General features: G+C 48.2%; 1 protein-coding gene across 1 annotated transcript in view; it reads left to right on the forward strand.

The window, feature by feature from the left end:
• Positions 1-22,658, forward strand: part of trabd2a (TraB domain containing 2A) — a 55,154-nt gene that overhangs the window by 10,550 nt on the left and 21,946 nt on the right. Inside the window, exons 3-4 of the mRNA XM_048258941.1 lie at positions 11,995-12,141; positions 12,571-12,745. Coding sequence (XP_048114898.1) covers positions 11,995-12,141; positions 12,571-12,745 — 322 coding nt within the window. The remainder of the gene's footprint in view (positions 1-11,994; positions 12,142-12,570; positions 12,746-22,658) is intronic.

Below are 22,658 nucleotides of genomic sequence, written 5' to 3' on the forward strand. Positions count from 1 at the left end.
TGGACTGCAGCGTGCAGAAAGGAAATGCTGTGTGTCTGTGTGTGTGTGTGTGTGTGTGTGTGTGTTTACTCACACACACACACACACACACACACACACACACACACACACAGTTTCCCTCTCGCTTACTCTTTCTGTGTGTATGTATGTGAAGTGGTGTGTTTTCATAAAGGGCCTGATAATCTATCTTTAATCGGATACCTGTCCAGGAAGCCGGGGGGTTGGGGGGATGTGGAGTGTGTATAGAGAGGCAGACTGATGGAAGAGGTTGGCAGGCGTGCTTGTTGGACATGGCCAATGGGCACTCCGCGGCAGATGGGCAGTTCACACCTCCAGCTGTTGACGGAGGCACTCTTAGCTTGTTTTGGAGGGACTCTCCGACAACCTGAGAGAGTCTGGTGTCAGGATGATCGATGTGGAGGCGCCGTGGCCAGGGATGCTGCTCTGCTCTGCTGTGAGTGCTGCTGTCTCAGTGCCGTGAAGCGGCCCTCAGAGAAGCTTGTTGTTGTTGGGCTCCTTAAAAGGATGTCCTTGTGGTTGGTTATCAGTTATTTTATGTTAATAGTCTACCTGTCTCTCTGTGAATAGGAGCAGTTCTTAGATTCTATTTAACATGCCTGTGTTGACAGGTGTGTGGGTTGAGCTGAATTTCATTTTTCTTGTACCACTGGAAGAAACATCAGTGAGCAAACTTCCTCTGAAGTATTTCTCAAATGGAATTCCGGTACATTTAACACATCCTGCAGGCCTGCTAGTGGTATTGCATAACTCAATTTGAAGAAGTTGGCAACTTTTGAGTTTCTGCAAAAGCATCAATAAAGTGTGACCCGAGATGACTGAGTCCTGCAGCAGTAGACAGTAGGCAGCAGCCATTGGGACAGCCCGGCAAAAACTGGATGGGGCATCCATGCATGCACAGGCCAGAGTGAAGTGATCTCCCTGCCAAATGTCTGTCCGATACATGCTCAGATAAGTTTTTTGGGAAGTGTTCTGGAGCCACGCGCTTTGTCTTTCACTGTTGCGTGTGTAGCGTGGCTGACTTGGGAGCCTTGTGTTTGTCAGATTCTCCCGGAACAGTTGTTTTGCTTCCATTTCCACCTTTTAAAACGTCGGTCTCTGGAACAAGCCTGGGAGTGAAAGCACACACACACCCCTCAGAAACCCCCTGCCACTCCCCCCCCACACACACACACACCAAACCCACCCTCCCCTGCACACACCCCCTCAAAGCCCCTTGTATTGTTTACTTTTTGTCCTCGCACTGAGAGAATTCCACACGCTCACATGAAACGGCCTGCACTTTCAGGGTCATTTACACCCAAAGACTGTTTGTCTTTGGGGATGGGGCGTCTTTGTCTGGATTTGGTAGCTGACCTCATAAAAGCTGTAGATCTCTGACAAGAAGCCCACTGTTCCTCTCCCCGAAAAGTTAATTGCATCTCTCTCTCTCTCTCCCTTTCTCCCTCTCCAGCTCCTGCTGAAGCCCCCCCCCTCATCCATCCATTCTGTCCCATTTCCCAGCTGTAGGCCTCTTCTCTGTTCTTCTTTCTCTTCATCTTTCTCTCTCTCTCTCCCTCTATCTCCCTCTCACCCAAACATTTTGAGTCTGTTTCAAACCTCTTTAAAACTTTCATTGTAGTTTCCATTTTGCCATCTAAGTCTACTGGAGTATATATTAATGGTATTCAGTGTGGCACATGCTTTGTCTGTAGCCTCAGCTATACATCATGTAGACTACAGGTCCCCCCCCCACATACACACACAGGGTTTATCATTTTTCGGCCACATGCAGACTCACTGCCTCTGAGGTTGAAGGGCTATCCGCAGATATTTTCCACTACGTGGGCAGAATCCAGGACATGCTTTTGTGGTGTGTGAGCGTATGTGTGTGTTGGGGGAGCTGATCAGAGTGTGGCTGATGACCCGAGCTCGGGGCATGGTGAGCGGAGGTGGGCGTCGGACGGCCCTTCTATCCTGGAGCGCGCGGATGGTCTGCTTTCGTGTTTCGGCAGCTCTGTCTTATCACTTCACAGCTGTGGCACCCAGAGGGAAACACCCCAACAAACACCCACCCACACCCCACCATTAGAGTCCCATGCTAGCTATGCTAGTTCTGCCGCCCCCCTGCAGCATTCGCTGAAAAGAACAATTGACTTCTGTGGGGACCGGCCTGAGAGTGTATTTAGGTTTCGGCTCCACAGCCACCCACGTCTATTATGGGTGTGTGTGTGTGTGTGTGTGTGTGTGTGTGGGGGGGGGGTCTCAAATGAGGCCCAAGGAAATGAAAAATCTATAAGTATCCCTGCCGGCCGGCCGGTCGCCCAGCCCATGGGAGGTGTTGCAGGACAAATGCCCACCAGTGCGCCTCGGCTTTCCTCTCCGCTCCTCGACTCGGCCTCCCGTGGCTCCCTCGTGTGTACGTCTGTGTTCATTGTGCCGAGTTAAACTGGAGCGTGTTTATTTGACCTGTGGGTGCTCGGGGGTCAAAACAGGAAGTGCATTAGCGACCCAGGGCCTTGCCTAGCAGATGTTGATAGATGCGTGTGGGCTGGGTGGCTTTTTGCTGCCTACATAAACAAAATAGCCACTACACTGGCAAATATAGATTCCATCAGGCTCACTCCTTTACATAAGTAAATAAACACACACATACTTACTCTCACACAAATTCATATATGAACAACACCCCTATACAGTAAGAGCTATGCATTATGTGGAGATGCTCGTTGCTGCTACGGTCCTGCAGCCCTTCAGTCTTACAGGGAGGAGGAACAGGGCCTACTGTATATAGAGCTGCCTGTCTCATGGCAATTTCTGGCCTCCTGGAGTGAGTTTTGGGAGACAAATGCGCATGAAATTGAAAACCTCAGTGGTGGTTGCAAGCCTCACATTGAGTGTGTGTGTGTGTGTGTGTGTGTGTGTGTGTGTGTGTGTGTGTGTGTGTGTGTGTGTGTGTGCGCGCGCACCTCGGTGAGCTGGAAGATCACTGGCCCCAGTTTGTGTCCCATTAAAAGTGTCCAGTCATCCTTGCGGCTGGACCGCGCTGGGCTGGGCTGGGCTGGGCTGGGCCGGGCTGGGCTGGGCTGCGCTGCGCTGGACCACGCTGGGCTGCGCTGGGCTGGGCTGGGCTGGACCGGCTGGGCCGGGCTGGGCTGGGCTGGGCTGGGCTGCGCTGGACCACGCTGGGCTGGGCTGCTTGTGCTGGACCACGCTGGGCTGGGCTGGGCTGGGCTGGGCTGGGCCGGGGGCTCGTGTGAGGAGCAGGCATGCCAGTCTGCTCTGGAGCCCCGTGGCCCTTTGATCTGCCTAATCCCCCTTCAGAGCGCTGGGGTCCTCTACCCGAGGAGCCAAACGTGGGACCGCTGGCGAAAGCATCTTCATTAAAACAGCTCGGGCTCTGTCCACCCCGTCGCCCGGCACAGTGAAAACATTTCTCTGCTCAGAGAGCAAGAAAGAAAAAAAAAAGCACTTTGATGATGCTGCTATCAGTTAGATACACTAATAATGTTTCTCATAATAATGAGGAAGCCTTTTGAGGAGCAAGCGAAATTAGGATTTTGGAAAGATGAGCCCTTTTGAGATTTAGGTTAAGTTTTAAGATTACCCTTTATCTTTTGCCCATGAATATCAGCTTCCATCCACTGACTCTTTGGGCTGCAAGGAGAGCTCTTTGGGCTGCAAGGAGAGCTCTTTGGGCTCTCTGGAGCTGCGCTGGCACTCACAGCCACACTTCTCTTTATCTCCAACACACATCTTTAGTTTCTTTTCCTCTTTTTTTCCTCTCTTCTCCCTGAAGTTATTCCCTCTCTTTTTTGCGGCTCCCTCTCTGTCTGTGTTCTGCTTGTCTCTTCTCTTCTCTCCCTCGTCTCGGGTCTCTGCGGCGAGGCTGGCTCGAAGTGCGCGCTCAGTTGCAGCCTTCACGAGGGCCACACGTCTCCAGTGTGTTGCAGCTACCTTTTGTGTTTGAGCCTGATTCCCCCTGACAGCCTAAATATTTGTCTGTGGCCACGCACCAAGGTAAACGCTGGCCCCGCAAGATTGAGGGGTTGAGAGGAGCTGTGTGTGTGTGTGTGTGTATGTCTGGAGGGTCTGTGGTGGTGACGACGGGCTGCAGCAATCTCATCAAGGTTTTGAGGTGGGGCTCATGTGACACGTAAACACACACACACTTCAGAGGCTGAACAGAAGCCACTGAGGTTTTCACCGGCAAGTGGCGGCAAAATCAGGAGGAGAAACCACAGACAGGCTCTCTCTGGCTCGGCCCATGATCTCACTTGTTCTCTCTTCCCCTCTTTCCTTTCATGTCCCTCTGCTCTTGCTCTTTATTTCCCCAACCTTTCTGTCTCTTTCCTCTCCTCTTTCCATATGTCTTTTTCTAGCTCACTCTCCTCTCTCTTTCCCCTCCTCTTTCTCCATCTCTGTGTCTCTTTCCTCCCCCTCCTCTCTCTCTCTCTCTCCATGCCCCCCCACCTTTCTCCACCTCTGCTGGCTCTGCAGTGTCTCTAATAGACTAGCCCACAGTCCCAGTGTGTGGGTAAAGAGCTCCCGCCTGAGCTCCTGCTCGGTCCCCTGCGTGCTCCGGCCTGTTTATTTGCTCCCCATCACTAGTGTGACAGAAGCCCACTCTAGCGTCCCTGAAGAGACACGCAGGTCAGGCGCCTGCCCACACACTCGCTACTCCTGGCCAGCTGTCAATCTTCAGTGCCCATGTTTATTTGTGCGTGCATGTGTGTGTGTGTGTGTGTGTGTGTGTGTGTGTGCGTGAGTGTGTGTGGGTGTATTCATGGAGCAGATGGTCCTGGCTGGCTCGCCACGGTTGAATAATCAAAGGGATGTCTGTAGTGTAGTAAAACATAAGCAAGAGCAGCAGAGTGAGGGATTTTTTTTTTCTCTTGCTTAAGGAAGGACGGTCCACTACAGCCCACCACTGTGATGCAGCAGAGATGCAGCAGAATGAAACACTGCCAAGAGGAGTGTGTGTGTGATGTGTGTGTGTGTGTAAATATCACACACTTTTCATACTCTGGGCTTTTTCTTTCTATGTATGTGCGTGTGTTTGTGTGTGTGTGTGTGTGTGTGTGTGAGAGAGTAGAATCATAGAAGAAATCTTCAAAGGCACACTGGGGTGTGATCTCCAGGCCTGTTGCGGTAATCTGGGACGGCAAGTGCTCGCTCGGCTGGGTTGTTAGTGCCGCTGGAATGCAGGGGTCATCCCTCCAGTCCAGGCCGGCCGAGGGGGAAGGTGGGATCAAAGCCGGACTCCGGGGTGATAAGACCGGACAACACAGAAACCAGAGCTCCGGCTCCTACTGACCGCCTCCAACTCAAACTTACCTGCTCCTGCTCGGTCAGACAAACACAGTGACAGTAAACACACACACACACACATACTGTATGCACACATATACACACTGTTTGGTATACAGCGTTCTGTTTAATTAGGTTCTCAAGTGAACTTTCTAAAATAGAAAGTTCTGGAGATGGTGCAGTTTGATTTATTTGAGAACAGCTCTAAGTGCTGTAGAGGGATGTGTTTTACAGCAGTCCGTTTTTAATGGTCGGAGGTGGGCCGAGGCAAGGCTTTGAAGAAGGTGCAACGCACAAAACGAGACATAAATCCGACGTCTGACTCTGGAGCCAGTGCTTTCCTGTTTAAAACGAAACAACGCCAAACTTCCTCTTTCAAAACACATTGGATCCCACACACACACACAGCAGACACACGCGCACGCTGGCTCCTGCGATGCGGCCAGGACCGGAGGTCCGTCCATCAGAACCTCGGGTCCTGCGGCGGTCTTGGCTCGGCGTGGTGCTTTTCAATCTCCCGTGAATCTCGGCTTTGTGCGAGCCACGCTCCTGAACGGCCGCCTTCGCTTGTTGACTTTTTTTTGTCCTGGTTCAACTGAGGTTCCTTCTGTGGGTGGCACACAGCTCTGGTATGAGTGTGTGTGTGTGTGTGTGTGTGTGTGTGTGTGTGTTACTGTAACACAGGCCGTTGGTAATAGCCAGCATAACCCCGTGTCCGGACACACCGAGCGAGCGAGTGAGTGATTCAGTGAGCCGGCGATGGAGAGAGTGATTGAGGGCGCAACAGTTGCTGGGAGAAGTAAAGCAAAGTCAAAGCGCTGCTAGGGACAGAGCAGGCATTTTCCACCCGGAGGAGATCCAAGCGCCAGCGGGAGGGTTGAGGGCAGAGGGTGCTGTGGAGGGTGTTTTGTGGCGCGCACCACTTTGTGTGGCTTCCAGCCGGCTCTCGCGAGTACATACGACTTCGTCGCTGACCGCAGGCTAGAGCCACGGTGCATCAGCTGCCAACATCAACTAGCCTGCAGCAGGACACGTCCTCCGCTCAAGAAGGGTTCCTCTCCACTTAGCCTTGGACACGATTACTCCCGAACCGAGGCTTCCCACAATGCATTTTATGAGGAGCCGTATTCACGGACGCCACCCTGAGCACCCTCTCTCTCTCTTTCTCTCTCTCTCTCTGTCTCTCTCTTTCCTGCTCTCCTTCTCTCTTACCACCCACCTCTTTCCTTTCAAGTGCTCCTCCATTCACCCAACAGCATGGGTGCTTTTATTTTGTCTGTTTTAAGTTAGCAGCGCTGTCCCGTACCATCAAGTTTAACTGTGCGCCAGTCTAAACCTGCTGTGCTCACCCTCCCCGTGCTCTTGGCACAACTCAAATCAAATATCTAAGCCGTTATATCATACGTATGAGGCATTTCACACAGCATGCATTACACTGTACTTCCCTCTGTCTCATCCAGTTTAAAAGCAGTGAGCGTGTACTCAATCACCATGTTTAAAAAAAAAAAGACAAGGCTCTCAGGGGGTGGAGAGGCCTAATGCTTTTAACAGTCCATTAATTCAGGGCCACGGAGCTGTCTGTCAACCCTGGCTGTTGACAGAGGGGAAATGTAGCCATCACTTGAACGTGCCAGTAGAGTGTCCTCTCAGACGTATTCCCCCTCTCTAAGCCTTCGCCGCTGAAGCTCTCGCGCTTGATATCGGAGGATAATGGAGTCTCTGGGCCTGACCTCGCGCACAGCCAAAAACCGTGGTAGCGTTTTAGGTTTCTTTTGATAACATCTTTCATGCCCAACACACTGGGAACAGAAAGAGAGAGAGAGAGAGAGAGAGAGAGAGAGAGAGAGAGAGAGAGAGAGAGAGACAGAGAAACAGAGAAACGGCTGGAAGCCTCCCGCTCGTCCTTGGGCGGCGGCCAAGGCTGTTCAGCTGTCTGGCTGGTAGAGTCATTGTGCGGATCATGTCAAGCAAGAGATTCCCTCTGAAAAAACAAATGGCTTGGACTAACGAAATCGGAGCGATTTGGAACTCAAAAGGACCCCAGGCATCAAAGTCCATCTTTAGTGTCATTGATTGATCTGGGATTGACCTGTCATCATGACATGAGCCACTGTGCATTACACAGGTCACACATGCACACCTGCAGCACATCTGCTACCTGCCGTGTATACTATGTGCATTTGTACAGTATATGTATATTATAACATCAGTGTTTACATCTTCTGTGACATTACAGTAGTGAAATAGTAGTCTAGTGTAGTGGTAGTAGTGTGTTATATGAAACGTATGCAGGTTGGGTATGTTGTTGTTGAATTGAATTACATTCATTTTCTTTTCCTTGAAGTAGATTTTTGACTTCCCCCTCCTCCATGGCACATGAGAAATGCATTATCAGCACAGAGCCACATTGCACGGCTCCGTTGTCCTGCTACAGTCATTTAGAAACTTAATTACTTATTTATTTATGCATTTTTGGCCCATGCCAGAGCTGTTGTTTATTAGCCTGTAAAAGGTTTCCATCATATCAGTCATGCTTAGGAGCTGGGTCTTTGGCTCTCTGGATGCTTTTAGCTGCTAATAAGGATGAGGTGGCCACTCTGGTTTATGGAAGTGATTTATATTATGCATAATTAGAAAAATGGGGGTTGATCTTGATATCTTGGAATATTTTTATGTGTTTGTTTAGAAATGTCTTTACAGGCTGTGTTTTCTCAGGGAACCAAACTCTGTGATATCAGAGTTATGTCCCTCCATAACGTTTTTATACTGCAGACAAAGCAGTTCCACAGATAGCGTTCTAGGACATCACTGTGAGAGCACCTCTGCTATGCTCAGATGCACATAATTTGAAACCTCTGGATTTAGGCTGGTATATGAAATATATCATATCAAATTAATATATCAAATTAATTTGATTAATTCAAGCTTGTTTTTGATCCTTGTGAAAAATGCCTAAATCAGACATCGAGATTTTCCCTCAAGTGTCCCTCAAACACCAGCAGCAGTCCTTGTCTGGAGTTAAGAGGCTGTTTTTCCAACTGGCTCCTGTTTTGGTGGTGACTTGCAGAACTACACAGAAACACCATGTATGCAAATATAAAGTTACGCTTTCAACAGCGTAGCCTAGGCTCTGTGTAGATTTTACCTACAAAACATAAATAATGCTTAAGTTTTTTTCTGTCACTAAACACTGAACTAGTACTTGTCTAGAGTGATCCCCTGCTTTCAGTGTTGTCACGTTACTGCTGCCAGTAAACGGAGATTAGTTGCAGTTCAATTACACAGCAGTGACGGTGAATTTAATTTAATTTCCGAACACGCCTAACCATCAGGTTTTACTTATTGATTAACAGCTGAAGTGAGCAGAACGACCCAAGAAACCATCCAACTTTGAAATAGACTTTCAATTTTGTTAACGTCGCAAGATCGTCATTTAGGATTAATGAAGGATTGATGTATCCTTCTTCCTGTGCATTAACTATGTGGTTGCAAATCAAATCTCTTTTGGTAGTCTTATTAATCAGTTAAATTGGTAAGAGAGAAATCTATCATTAGGCAATATCTATTTTTATGCACCCTGTTAACATTATGACAGTCAAGTCAAAGTCAAAGTCTACTTTATTGTCAATTTTGCGGGTGAGGTGGGAGGTGTAAATGTCCTTCAGGGATGGGAGTGAAGCACCAATAATCCTTCCAGCTGTGTTCACTATGCGCTGCAGGGCTTTCCTGTTGTATTCAGTGCAGCTTCTGCCCCACACAGCGATACAGCTGGAGAGGATGCTCTCAATGGTGCCTCGGTAGAATGTGGTCATGATGGCTGGTGGAGCACTTGCTCGCCCTGAGTTTCCATGGGAAGTACAGGCGGCTGAGCTTTTGCCAGTGATGCAGTGTTGGTGGTCCAGGAGAGGTCTTCACTGATGTCCACCCCCAGGAATTTGGTGCTGCTCACTCTCTCCACCACAGCATCGTCGATGGTCAGTGGCAGGTGTTGGTGTGACCTCTCCGGAATCTCTCCGGATAGATTGCAGGCTATCTTGTAGCCTATTAATAAGCACAAAGCCAAACGTCAAAAATGAATCAGTACATGTGTTGCCATCATATTGCCACATACTGACCTCTCTTTGTAGGCCTGCTCGTTGTAAAATCTGTTTCCTATGGCTGATATGATCTATAAGACATATACCGTCCTAGTCAGGCTACTTGAACAGTATAGCCTATAGTTTTTAATAAACATCTTTTCAAATAATGTTTTATCTTGAAGAGAAAATAAAATGAATAAAATTGAGAAAAAAATGTAAAAAAAAAAAAAAAAACGGTGAAAGAATCAAGATGTCCTTTTTTGGGCATTTCCCGCCCTACTCAGGGTAAGGGAAACTTGTTCAGGAACTCTGGGTTAGAGAACCTTCTATAGGAACTCAATAGGTGAGAGCAACTTCTTCCAGAGCTCTGGGTAAGTGAACCCTCTTCAGGAGCTCTGGATAAGGGAACCTTCTTCAGGAGCTCTGGATAAGGGAACCTTCTTCAGGATGCTCCATAAGCTCAGTAGCCATTAATCAAGTGGCCCAGGCCACTCTCTCCTCCCTCCCATCCACTCCCACTTTTCTCTGGGATACCTTCCCCTCTCTGCTCCAGCTCTGGTCCCCCTGTTTTTAAATCAAGTGCTATTTCCATGACAAAGGGGAATTATTGACTTTCATAGGGCCACGGGGGCTTTGATGGCCGCTGGCCCCCGGACCCGAGGTGTGTGTTCGCAGGCCCCTCAGAGGGAGCGGGGCTTTTGGAGAGGGGCGGCCCTGAATGGGCACCGGGGAGCAGTGGGAAAATGCACCCGCTCACCCGCGGAGCAGGACACAACAGAGACTGAGGGTAGGGTAGGGTAGGGTAGGGTAGGTTTGAGGGGGGGGATCACAGGAAGAAATGTAATTCGTTCTTCTCGCCCCCTTCTCTTCTTCTCCTTCTACTTCTCCTTCTTTCTCTCTCTCTATCACCTCCTCCCCCTTTTTCCTCCTTCTTCTTCCACCTTCACCACCCCTCCCTTCTTCCTCCCCTCTTTTCTTTTTTTTGTATGAATGATCCTGACCCCCTCCTCCTCCTCCTCCTCCTCACTTTCCCTCCCTAACCCCCCTCCCCCCCAATCCTGCTCCAACCCCTCCATCAACCAACCAACCAACCAAACCAAGCCCTTCTCCCCTTCTTGCGAGCACCATAATTTAATGCTCTGAAAGGCCCTTGGATGGCCAGGCAGAGAAAGCCCCTGAAGATGTGGCTCGGAACAGATGTGTGGGCTTTTTGTTGGGGAGCCGGGAGGCTGGCAGGGTGGCGATAGGCTAATTTGAGCAGCATAAAGCCGGCCCCTTTTCATATGCAGAGTGGCGCTTTGATCCGAGGTGGATGAAAGTGCGGGAGTGGAGAGGGGTGCTGAGGGGAGCCTTTGTCCCAGACAAGATGGCATCTGCTGCGCCCTGCCCTCTTCTCCTATACGATCGGTCCCGACAATGACAGCCGTGGCGAAGAGTGTCAGCCGAGCACTGTAGAGAACAACACATGAAAAAGCTGCCTCTGCGCGCGGGTGTGTGTGGGGAAATAGAAATTCATGCGGCCCCTTGCGTCCACACTACATAGCTGTGCCGCGCTCACACAGAGTGGGGGTAGTGTGTATGCGCGAGTGTGACTAAGTGTGTGTGTGTGGGTGTGAGTGTGAGTGTGGGTGGGTTTTGTGTGTGTGTGTGTGTGTGTGTGAGTGTGCTGAGAGGAGGAGGAGGATGGGTGGGTCGGTTTGATTGATTTTCCCCGTTGAGAAACAAATAAAGTTGTTATTTGGGCGAGGGTTAGGGCTATTGTTGGTGATCAATCGCGGAGTGCTTGAGGAGCTTTTTCGGGGGAGATCTCAGGGTGCTGCAGGGGTAATCTGAAACAGCAGGCCTGACCAGGGCCAGTGGGGAAACATAGCAGAATTTCATGGTGGGACAATGGTGGGTTGCCAAAACAGCATAAACAAAAAGAGAGAGAGGGAGAAAGAGAGAGAGAGAGTGAGAGAGAGAAAGGAAGAGAGAGTAAGCTAATTTAAAGTAGAAGTTCTTTTAGACCACATGCCTACATGCATGCACAAACACAGTTACACTCACACGCCACACACACACACACACACAGACCTTTGGAAGGTCTTTGATGACACAAAAGATTCCAAAGTCCCATGTCCCTGGGTGCCTGACAGCTCAAATTGGGTTGGAAGAAAATGTTCTTAATGCTCTTTCCATTTGACAAAGCCGTTAATCGGAAAATGTGAGGGAGACTTCGTTGCCCTCCGATTGGTCCCCAGTAATCTAATCTCCGTACACAAGGTTGTTCAGGGTTTAGGAGCTCTCAGGGAATCGGGTCTACAGAAAACACTGCCTTGCATGGAGGCAGTCGTGAGAACGGTCCTGTTGTGCCAAACCGTACAGGTGATGAAAAGCAGGATGAGCATCAGGGGCAAGCAGGGTCTATGCAACGCTCTGTGTTTTTACCATCAGCTGTGAACTGATTTCAGGCTGTCATAAAACTATTTCTGAAGATACATAGCAGGAGTAGTCTGATCAATGTCAAACTCAAAGAAACTTAAAAGAAGGATTGATTTCCTGCCATAATGCACTCGTTCAACGGTCCATCTCAGTGCCATTGTGCCCCTTTCTTTTTATTTTTCCCCAGGTGATTTTTGCCCTGAATCAGACCCTTCTGCAGCAGGAGTCTCTCAGAGCAGGCAGCGTGCAAATCCCTTACACCACCGAGGACCTCATCAAGCACTACAACTGTGGAGATCTCAACTCCATCATCTTCAACCATGACACTTCACAGGTATCTACAAGCCGTTCCAAAGCCTCCACAGTCCCTTCACAGACTCTATTTGCGGCTCTTTACTTGATTTTTTGTTTTCTCATTGATAAAGAGCGTAAAGCACAGTAGTGCTGCAGAAAGATAACTTATGAAAGTAGTCCCAAAGTACAGCAGCTTCTCTGGAATTTTCCGAGCACACGCCACATCAATTATGTAATCGCCTAGTGATACCACAAGCAATCGACTTGGCCTCAGTTAGTTGCTGCTTCCTTATGCCAGTAGTGTTTAATGGCTTTGCATAATAGGGAAAACAGTTCGTTCCTCAGCAAACTTCTTACCCGTCCACACAAAAGGAGACCAGTTGGTCTGAAGAACATTTTTGATTTTTTTTTGGTGGTCTTCCTTTATTAGCTTTCCTAATGGACTATCCCAATCCTTTTCCTCCCATAGGTCCCCAACTTTAATAATGTCACTCTGCCACCAAGTGAACAGATCACGGCGCAGGAGATTGACAGCTACTTCAGACAGGAGCTGATCTACAAGCGCAACGAGAGGATGGGAAAGAGAGTGAAAGCCCTTCTGGAGGAACACCCTGACAAGAGTTTCTTTTTCGCCTTCGGAGCCGGTAAGATAACAACACACATTAATAAGATGTTGTACTGTTTTGAGAGAACAGTATCCTTGGATCCCCAACCAAATTCCTACAGGTAAGCTGGTATAGCAGAGGGGTTATGATGCAAAGATCATGAGTTTGATTCCAAGGGGCATACACAGTTGTAACTGTGTACATAGCTTTTGCTGTAAGTTAGGTTAAGTATAAAAGGGTCTGATATTTGAGTCAAATCGGTCACTTTGAAATCAGTCTAGTCACATTATAACTACTTAAAACTGATCTATTTGTTTGCACATTGACTAACTGGGGGAGACTGTTTGACCTCGCGCTGCAACCCCCCACTCTTGCTTCATCACAGGCGACGTTTCACAAATACAACTTCAAGCAGCTTTCCACAGCTGGGGCCCTAGTCTCCCGCAGTTCACCGCCAGGTCATCTGTAGATCAGCGGCAGGTCCCGGGCCCAAGCGGGGCATTAAATTAAACGAGTTGAAAATCTGATTAAAGGTACTTAGAACAAATGACTTAAATTCCTTTTCATTGTGACCACGGCACTCGTGCAGAATCGAGGAGAAGGAGGCTTAAGCGCCCGGCCATTAGGTCAGAGCGCAGTCGTCTCGAGTTTTTAAAAGCCACAATGAAAGGATAAAGAGAGAGCGAAAAAGTCTCCGCTAAGAGGCTCGCCGGTTTTCTCTCAGACCAGACATTACAGTGATGCGAACAGAAGAAAAAAAAAGCTTTTGGGCAAGGTTGTGGTAAGTAGGTGGTGGCAACAGGGCCGCGTTTGGGCATTGGGAAAAGGGGCTGCTGCCCCGGGCCCCGGCCACTAGGGGGCCCCGGCGCGGGACATTTAAAAAAGAAAACAAATGTCTTATCGTTACCTGTCTTTGCCCGTATCAATGCATGCTATCACAAACAACAATGGCTTCGCATGAGACAATTAGGAAATATGAAAGCGGATCTCGAAAAAAGAGAGAGCTTCAGCCAAAACCATGGCCGTACGCACTGTGCATATCAGCCAGGCTACTCAACAACGAGAGAGAATTTCCCCTGTGTGCGTGTATTCACACCAAATTGGCCTAGGCTACCATAACTTCTCAACTCTGCACAGTAGCCTATTCCATTAACTTCATTATTAATTGTAACGTTACTGCATCATTAATTAATTATTAATTGTAACGTTACTGCATCATGAATTGTAACGTTATCAAAATCAACTTAATGCAGAACTATGCACGCGCGAAACTTTTGTTTGAGCAGGAGAGATACACACAGGCATTCTACAGAAGTTGTAGGCTAGCTTGTTTTCTATTACTATCTATGCTGGTTATCAGCACACAATGGTATAAGCTAATTCATTAACTCGAGACTCATCATGGATACAACAAGTTTTTTTAAACAACGAAAACAGAAAGGATGGAGACAGCAAAGCGAGAGGAGTTATTTCAAATGGGCAAGCCGCAAGCACAAGGTAGGCAAGATTATTGCTTGTCAAAACGTTAGGCTAGCATTACCACTGTTTAAAAGCTATATCGATGGAACGTAGCATTAAGCTAGAACAAAACCTAGGTAACTTTAGCCTTTATAGGGCTATACAAAGTTGTCCAAATAAATAAGTCGTTGTTAGGCGTTGTTGTTATAAAGATATTGCATGTGGATGTTATTAGCCTACTACAGTATGTAGGCTACTTTTTAACTGACCAATGCAGGAACCTAACCGGGACAAATATTATCAAAGCGTTGAAAGTTAGGTGGGTGTGTGCGTACCATCGCATTCATTCCTGCAGGCGCCCCATCCACTTTTTTCAAAACGAGGATCAAAATAGTGATACGTCCACGTCTAGGCATACTACCCCTGTCCCTGCCAACGTTACCGTTATCGGCTGCGACACCCCCCTTGTTTGTATTTGATGTGGTTGGGCTGTGTGTGTGCGCTAGACTGCATGTTTCAATGTATTTGACGTCGTGGCTGGCTAGGGCTGCGTGTTACAGTGTATAACGTCCCACATACTCGACGCACCCGACCAGTAGCTCAGACAGTGTGTTACAATGCATCATGATGTGGCTGTGTGCGTGCGCGCCAAACTTTAGGCTACAATGTTTCATGAGTTCAGAGTTCGGGAGTTGCACATTTTAGTCTGACCTGGGTACCACTGGCAGTTTTCAAGCCTTAGTTAAAGTAATTGATGGTAATAATGTAATATTTCATGGTTGATTTTTTTGTGTGCATTGCCCCATGTTTGTAGGCTACTTGTTTTTTGTATGTTGGTTATACGGTTCCACAATATAAATGCAAATTTCATTTTTACATTATGTCTGTCATAATTGAATTGCCTCTCTCTGTCTTATGTATATTGATAATAATAATAATAGAAATATATATAAAAAAAAAAATGGGGGGCTCGGGGGTTCGGGAGGCCTCTGCCCCGGGCCCCAGATGACCTTAACCTGGCCCTGTGTGGCAATGTCGGTGGGACTGTTCATGCTGGAACTGGCTGAATTACTTCATCTAACTCTGGACTGGAAGCCGGGCACGTCATGAAAAAGAATGATGGAGAGCCTGTGGCCTGAGCTGAGCATGGCATTCACTTCTAAATCCGCACCCCACCGCACCCCAGACCAGCCCCCATGTCGTCCCCAAATCATGTGGGTTACAGCTGCGTATAAAATGCCCCTTCTACTTTCAAAGTGTGCTTCCCATAGGTGTGAAATTGAAATTCAAGCCCTCAAAGGGGATTACATCACTTTTCCCGTTAATGACGCTGGCAAAAGTGGTGAGGATTTACTAGACGCCCATACTCCGCTGAGAGAGCTATGAAGTCAGTCAGCCTTGCGACGGAGATGGGCCTTATTGCCTGCCATGCCTTTTATTGTGGTAAAGAGAAGTCTTTAGAAAGGTTCATGCCTTGTACAGGTGGTCTTTATTGGCCCAAAGGCTCTGGAGCTGGCAGGACTTTTTTTTTTCCTTGCTGGAGGAATAATTAAATTTGGGGTCCCGCTGAGTTATCTCTGCCCACGCGGCCAGAGTGTGCAAAGCCACGAGGTGCTTATTTGACCCCCCGGAAATGAAAATAGAGATAAGATGGAGGCGGCTCTGCTCAATAGTTTGTTTAACTTACTCACGTAGGTTTCTGGCAGTTTAAAAAACCATCAATGGAGGAATGCTTGACAGAAGGTGTAAGCAATTAGAATTCCGCAGTGACCAAGCACTGGTCTCTGGGGAAGATTGCTGATAAGAAGAGGCCTTTTTAGAGGGAGAAAGGGAGAATCCAGACAAACCTGTTGAGAGTGTGTGTGTGTTTGTGTGTGTCTGATTGTGTTAGTAGGTGTGTGTGTCAAGGGGCTGATCTTGCTTACGCTGTGTGTACACAACTCAGTCAAGCTAACATTTGTCTTGGTTAGTGGGAGCCTTGTAGAATCGCACCGGCCGTTTGGAGTCCTGCGGTGCAGGAATCGGGGCTCTTTATCAAATTGCCCATCTGACACCTGAGAGAGCGGGAAGATGGAGCGCGCCTCGTCTGATTAGTCTTACAACCCCAGAACCACAGGGAAACGAGATTGTTATAGATGGGCATCGCAGGAGCCTGTGCCCTGTGTGCATCAGGGTGGCAATCAGGAAGAAAGGGGGAAAACCGTTGATCAACGGGGAACTTCTGCATGTACTGATACCTGTGTGATGAAAGGCAGATGGGAGGAAGAACGCCGCTCCCCAAGAAAGGGAGAAACAGAGGAAAATACATCTGTTGATGAAAATACAGTAACACACTGGGCTTGTCTGCAGACAGTGAAATTGAATTAAGCTTGAGGCAATTATGAGGATAATATTGAATCAGCTGTTTTTGTTTTCACTACTTTTTCTGGAAAATGGGGGGGGTGGGGTGATATTGTTAAGTCAGTCCCCAAGCGCGATCCTTTATATTCCATCAAAAGGCAAATCCTGGAGAGAAAACCAAGCGCATGAAATTACAACCACTGCTGCAGGCCACAGCCTCTAGAACATGGGTGCCTTATTCCACCCCTGTTTTAAACTCTCATGGCCTGCGCTGGTCTCAAGCCTTTTTTACGCCTCCAGATTTTATGGGGCTTCCTCCCTCATTGCTCACGTGCACCACTCCCTTTACCTGTTCTTTCCTCTCCTTTCTCCTTTCTTTTCTCTTCCCCCACCACCGGTGATAAATGCTTTCTCTCGAGCACGTTCGTGTTTGCTCGTGTGTCGCGTTGGCCCTCTGGTTCAGGGGCCCGGTGGTCACGGGGGGCTGCCGGGGCTCGGGTTTCTCCCGAGGACCGACTGGTCCGAGGGCTGGGAGGAGTGGAGGAGGTCTTCACAGTCTGCTGCGTTCGGTGGCTGCAGGAAGTCTGTGAGTGAAAACAGAGGTGGACTAATGGGCCCGTCGGACCGGGGCTCGCCGGGACTAACAAGGACCCCATTTCATCGGGCGGTCCCTGGGGCCTTTTTTTTTTTTTTTTTACGAGGCCCTCGGCCCTCTGAGGTGAGTGAAAGCGATCTGCCCACTTGCCCCCTAGTTGGGAGACTCAGGATGCAGGACACAGTTGACCCTCTTTCTTTCCTTCTTTCATTCTCTTGCTTTTTCTCTGTCCCTGTTTTTGTTCCAAGTCGGCTGGCTCCTGCTTGTTAATTCACTCCCATTTCCTTTCTCACCCTTGTACTTTTTTGCCATCTCTTTTTGCTTTTTCAGTATCCCGTGTTTTTCCCCTCTCTTTGTCTCCATCTCTCTCTCTCTCTCTCTTTCTTATGCTTGTATATGTAGCCCACCATTGCTCTGAGGGGGGAAACGTGGCCTAATTACTCCCCTGAGGGGTGGAAACTGAGAGACAGCAGTTAGAGCCACAATGGCCGCCTTCATGGCAGGGCCACCCCTGGCCCTGTAACAGCAGCTGGGAGGCCAGGCTTATCGGGCCCTTGCATCTCCTGTCAATCACAGCTTCAAGGGGGCGAGCCACTGACCCCTGTCTGCGTACACAACAAGCCCTTTCTAGGTCCCTCTGTGGGCCAATCAGCTGAGAGAGGCTCTGTGCAGTCCTCAGCTGCCCCCTCTCCAGGAGGACCGGACAGTCTGAAATAGTGCTGTTAAAAAAGACTAATAAGCCCATAAGATGTGGTGTGTGTGTGCGTATATAGTAAGTATATTTACTCTTTTTGATCCTGTGGGGAAATTTGGTCTCTGCATTTATCCCAGTCCATGAATTAGTGAAACACACTGCACACAGTGAACACACAGTGAGGTGAAGCACACACTAATCCCAGCGCAGTGAGCTGCCTGCAACAACAGCAGCGCTCGGGGAGCAGTGAGGGGTTAGGTGCCTTGCTCAAGGGCACTTCAGCCGTGGCCTACTGGTCGGGGTTCAAACCGGCAACCCTCCGGTTACAAGTACGAAGCGCTAACCAGTAGGCCACGGCTGCCCCGCGTGTATGTGTGTGTATGTGTGTGACGCATACACAGAGTGATGTGACTTGAAAGGTTACATTGAGAAGTCTTTTTTGTTTGTACAGTAAGCTAGTCAGCAATTAAAGTGTAAGTTAGTTGTTTTGAAACGTGATGCACAAATACGCTACAAAGCCACATGACGTGAGTACAAACATGCAATTGATGATGATGCATTGAGTGGTGCTTGCTTTCAATTGGTTAGACCTCCATGTCCTGATTGGCTAGACAGTGGGAGGATCAACTTCCTTTTTTGTTCTAGTTATAGGCCCTCCATTTTGCATGGAGAAAGAATTTTCAGTAGAGAATGTACTTTGAATTAGAACAGTATGTTGAATTGCTGACTGCATTGGAGGGTGTTTCTCAGAAAATAAAGAAAATAAGTGACTTTCCTAGACCCCATACCATGCTGATCTCCTATGCACCCCAAATCTGAGAAAGGTGCCATTATAGCGATATGTTCATCAAAGACTTCCACCACATCCTTGAAGTGCCATCTTATCTTCCCGACACCGCCAGGACAGAGATGTTAGAGAGACTGAGAGGATGTTTAATACCAGTGAGTGATCTTTGGAAATCAGCCCTGTTTGTGGTTTCAGATGATGGCGAGAGTGACGCTCGGTATGTGAAGCCTTTCTGCCTCTTGGAACTTCACTCCTAATGTCATCTCTAGTGACAGGCGAAGACGCAGCCAAAACCAGAGCTATAATTTCTCCCCTTTCTTTTTGTCTCTCTCACAGTCCTTCATAGTAGTGATTTGCTTGCACGCATATGTGTGTGCGCATACACATTCTCTCTCTCTCTCTCTCTCACACACACACACACACAGATATGCATACTTCTTTCTGACACACATAATCTTGATGTGACATTTTCACATAAATGTACACTATCTTTCCTCATCTTTTTTTGTTTGCTGTTACTCATTCATTCACTCCCCCACTCTCTCTCTCCTCTCCCCAGCCATTCTTGCTAGTCGCCCCCTCCTCCATTCTCATACATTAGTAATCTGTGGAATGCTGTGTTCGTGCTGGTGTGGAGCACAGTGGTGTGGTCACGTCAGCAGCTTCCACAGCACAGGGCCAGGCCCGAGAGTCATTACCGGGAGGCCACAGGCCAGACCTCCACACCTCCTCCCCATACACATACACACATACACACACATTGACTTACTCTCTCTCTTACACATACACACATTCGCTCACTCACACAGACACACGCACACCCACTCACACTCATATTCAGACACACATTCACTCACTCACACACACACAGGCACACACCACTCAATTGCAATGAGGCCAGGTGTGGACAAAATCAACTCCATTTGAATATCTAAATTGAATCTATGACAACCAGTCACTAGGTGCCAATCCAGTTTATCCACCCTTTCAGGGGGTGCCCAGGCTGGCATGTAGGGAAATGAAACAGATGCCATAATGCTTCACTCCCAAGTGGGGCATGTCATGACCAAAAAGACCCTAATTGCTCATTTAATGTCAATTATCCCTCATTCAAGAATAGACACTATAGTTCATTTCAATGATATTGTGCTGTTCTTTGGATAGCTTGTGAAGTTTATTTACTCAGCTTACATACACTGTGGAACATATTCTCAGACCATCAGATGCTTACAGAGAAAAGGGGAGAGCCAACTTTCATTTTGACATAATCATCAGTTTGTTAGGTCGATTATTGACACCTAAGCACCTGATGTTTTTGCCTAGCAGCCAGTGCAAGCCTGGCATCTGTTTTCGTAGGCAGGGCTTACCTTGAAAGCAGTGGCTTGGCCTCTAATTAGATTTCATGGTAATTCCTCCCCAAAAATGAATTCATTACTCCTGATTCTGCTGTGTTAGAAAAGGAGCAGAGAGTCTGTCAGCACCCAGAAGTGCAGATGTTATACCAGATGACAAGAGTCGCTTGATGTGTGTCAGACAATCACAACATTTTCTGTACCGATTTAGTGCCGTAGTTTATTTAGAGCATTGCTCTAAGCTGGCTGTGTGCTGCTCTGTTACTCAAGTTGGCTGTAATGTCTGAGCCCTGCATATTTCAGAGTTCTGAATTTGATCAAAGCGATTAAAGCGCCCAGAGTTTTATCAGTGTTCCCAGCTCGCTCAACAAGCGACATAGTGTTTGCTGTGGCCAAAACACTTTCATTGAGACCGGAAAGGTTCCAGCATGAATGAAGCATTGCTGCCCACCATCCAACCCCCCCCCCCCTCCCATCCCACACCCATCCAGCCCCAGAAATATTTGAGGGATTTTAATTTTTGACGTGGATTGCGTGGAGAGTAAAGTGCGAGACTGTGAAGGCGGCATGTGGAAGCAGTTATTTGTCTCTCGCGCCCTGCAGAATCCAGTAACTCGATACAGGTAACCATTCAGTCTCCACTCCCTCATTAATGACTGCCATACATACATACATACCGGGCCCTGCTTTTTAATAAAGTGATATGTTTACATATTGTAGAGAACCGTCCTTTCGCTCACTCTGACAGCCAGAGACCCTTTTTCTTCAGCACACACACACACACACACACACACACATACACACACCGAGGCGACCGCAAACACACGTGTCCACAGCTCAAGCCATGCTGCTTCGCTACACAGAGCAAGCTCTTCAAGTCCCCAGAAAGAAAAGGAGGAAAAAAATACACACACTCTCTCTCTCTTCCACACATTTAAATATTTGTGGGTGAGTAATTACGAGCGTGGTTGTTAGCCTCCTGTGTTTACATTTGAGTGTTTTATTCTTTTCACACACAATTAAGGGCCTTTTGGTGCCGGGGCTCGTAAGACGTGTGAAGTGAGAGGCCTAGGGTTTAAGCGCAGGCGAGAGTGAGGGCTGAAATGTGTTCTTAAGCCGCACAAGCACATTGAGATGTCAGTGTGGGTATGTGTGTGTGTGTGTGTGAGAGAGAGAGAGTGTATGTGTGTGAGTGCATGGGGGGTAAGTGGTATTACACAGCCTGGTGTGGTTCTGAGGCCTAGTTTTCATACCTTCCTCAACACTCCTCTCATGTTCTGCCAGTCTCTTAACCGCAGCGTCCAACCTCAGCTGATCGAGAGGGCAGAGGAGGGACGGACAGCGTCCAGCAATCAAACTGAGACATGTATAAACTAACATGTTTTCAACCTCCTGGATCTCATATAACAATACTTTACAACTGTTTTGCTGTGGCTTGTCACATAAATCTAGCGCAGATGTCAAAACAAAAAGTTAAAGAGGGAGAGGAAAAGACTGAGCGAGAGGGAGAGAGATTTGGACCGGCCCCGTAGACACTGCACTCAGAGTGGTTGTTAAACAGCGGAACGACGTCTGCTGGTGGACTGGCAGGCCAGGACTGCTCGGCCTTTATGGTGTCGAGGTGCTGGGTGTCCCCCCACTGATTTATCGTCTCCAGAGCGGTCGTGAAAGTGTTTATGAGCTCAGTCTCGGAGCGCTTTAAGCGTGGAAACAAGGGAAGAGGCGTCCAATGGCACTGACGACCCCGACGTGCCAACGCGGTGGCTCCTAGGTGCCATTTTGGGCAAAAGAGGCGGCATGTTGCGCATGTTATAGAGGGGTGTCCGCAGCGGCGTCTGTTCCAAAGGGAGCAGCCAAGACTCTTTAGCTTTAACAGGCCCCTAGGCGTAGCATTGTGTCAGCATCCGCTCCTGTCTCTGCAGATAGGATCTGCGGCCTGTCTCACCACAGCACTCCAGAGCAGCGCTGCAAGAACATGTTGTGACACCCGCTCTGATGTATTGAAAGGGTTGAACCCATCTCAACTTTGCCCTTTGACCCCCCTCCTACTCATAGCTGTGGCCTGCATGCACCTGGAATCGGGTTTTATGTTTTTTGCCCCGCGGCCAAACTTTCATACGCTCCACAAATGGCTGCTGCACAATGAAAAGGAAGGAAAATTACATATTTGGTTATTAGTGGCACGGTGTGGCGGCCATCCTGAAAGGCGGTGGAGCTTTTAAGTCCGGACCGTTAAGCTGGAAGGCCCGGAAGGCAAAGCCGGCATGATAACACCACTGCAGTGATTTACGACCCTTTCCTGCTGGAGGTGTTTATGGCCTGTTTGCATTGTAGCTTGGGATTAGTCCTTTTTTTGCCTGCTTTAATACTTTCTCCTCTAGTTTGAAGCTTTGCAGTAGGTCAGTGAAAGGACATTTCATCTCATTTGAGCTACTTTGAAATAGCTGAGGGTGTACTTCGGTTTCAATTTCTTTAAATCCAATGGTTATTCAAAGCATGTCTAACCATAGATGTCATTGCCCCGAACATTTACATTGGAGTCTTTACACACTCATGTCGCCAAGACTTTGATACCGAGAGAATCGTAAGTGTCACAATGATCTACAGGAGGTTATGTTCCAACTCCTAGGGCAAAAGAAATAAGTTGACACTGAAATATCAGCAGAGAAAGTTTTGGTTAAACTGTGGACCCAAGTAGATTATAATATCCATGTGAAACACTCATT

The sequence above is a fragment of the Alosa alosa genome, chromosome 12, assembly GCF_017589495.1.
Source record: "Alosa alosa isolate M-15738 ecotype Scorff River chromosome 12, AALO_Geno_1.1, whole genome shotgun sequence".
Classification (NCBI taxonomy): Eukaryota; Metazoa; Chordata; class Actinopteri; order Clupeiformes; family Clupeidae; genus Alosa; species Alosa alosa.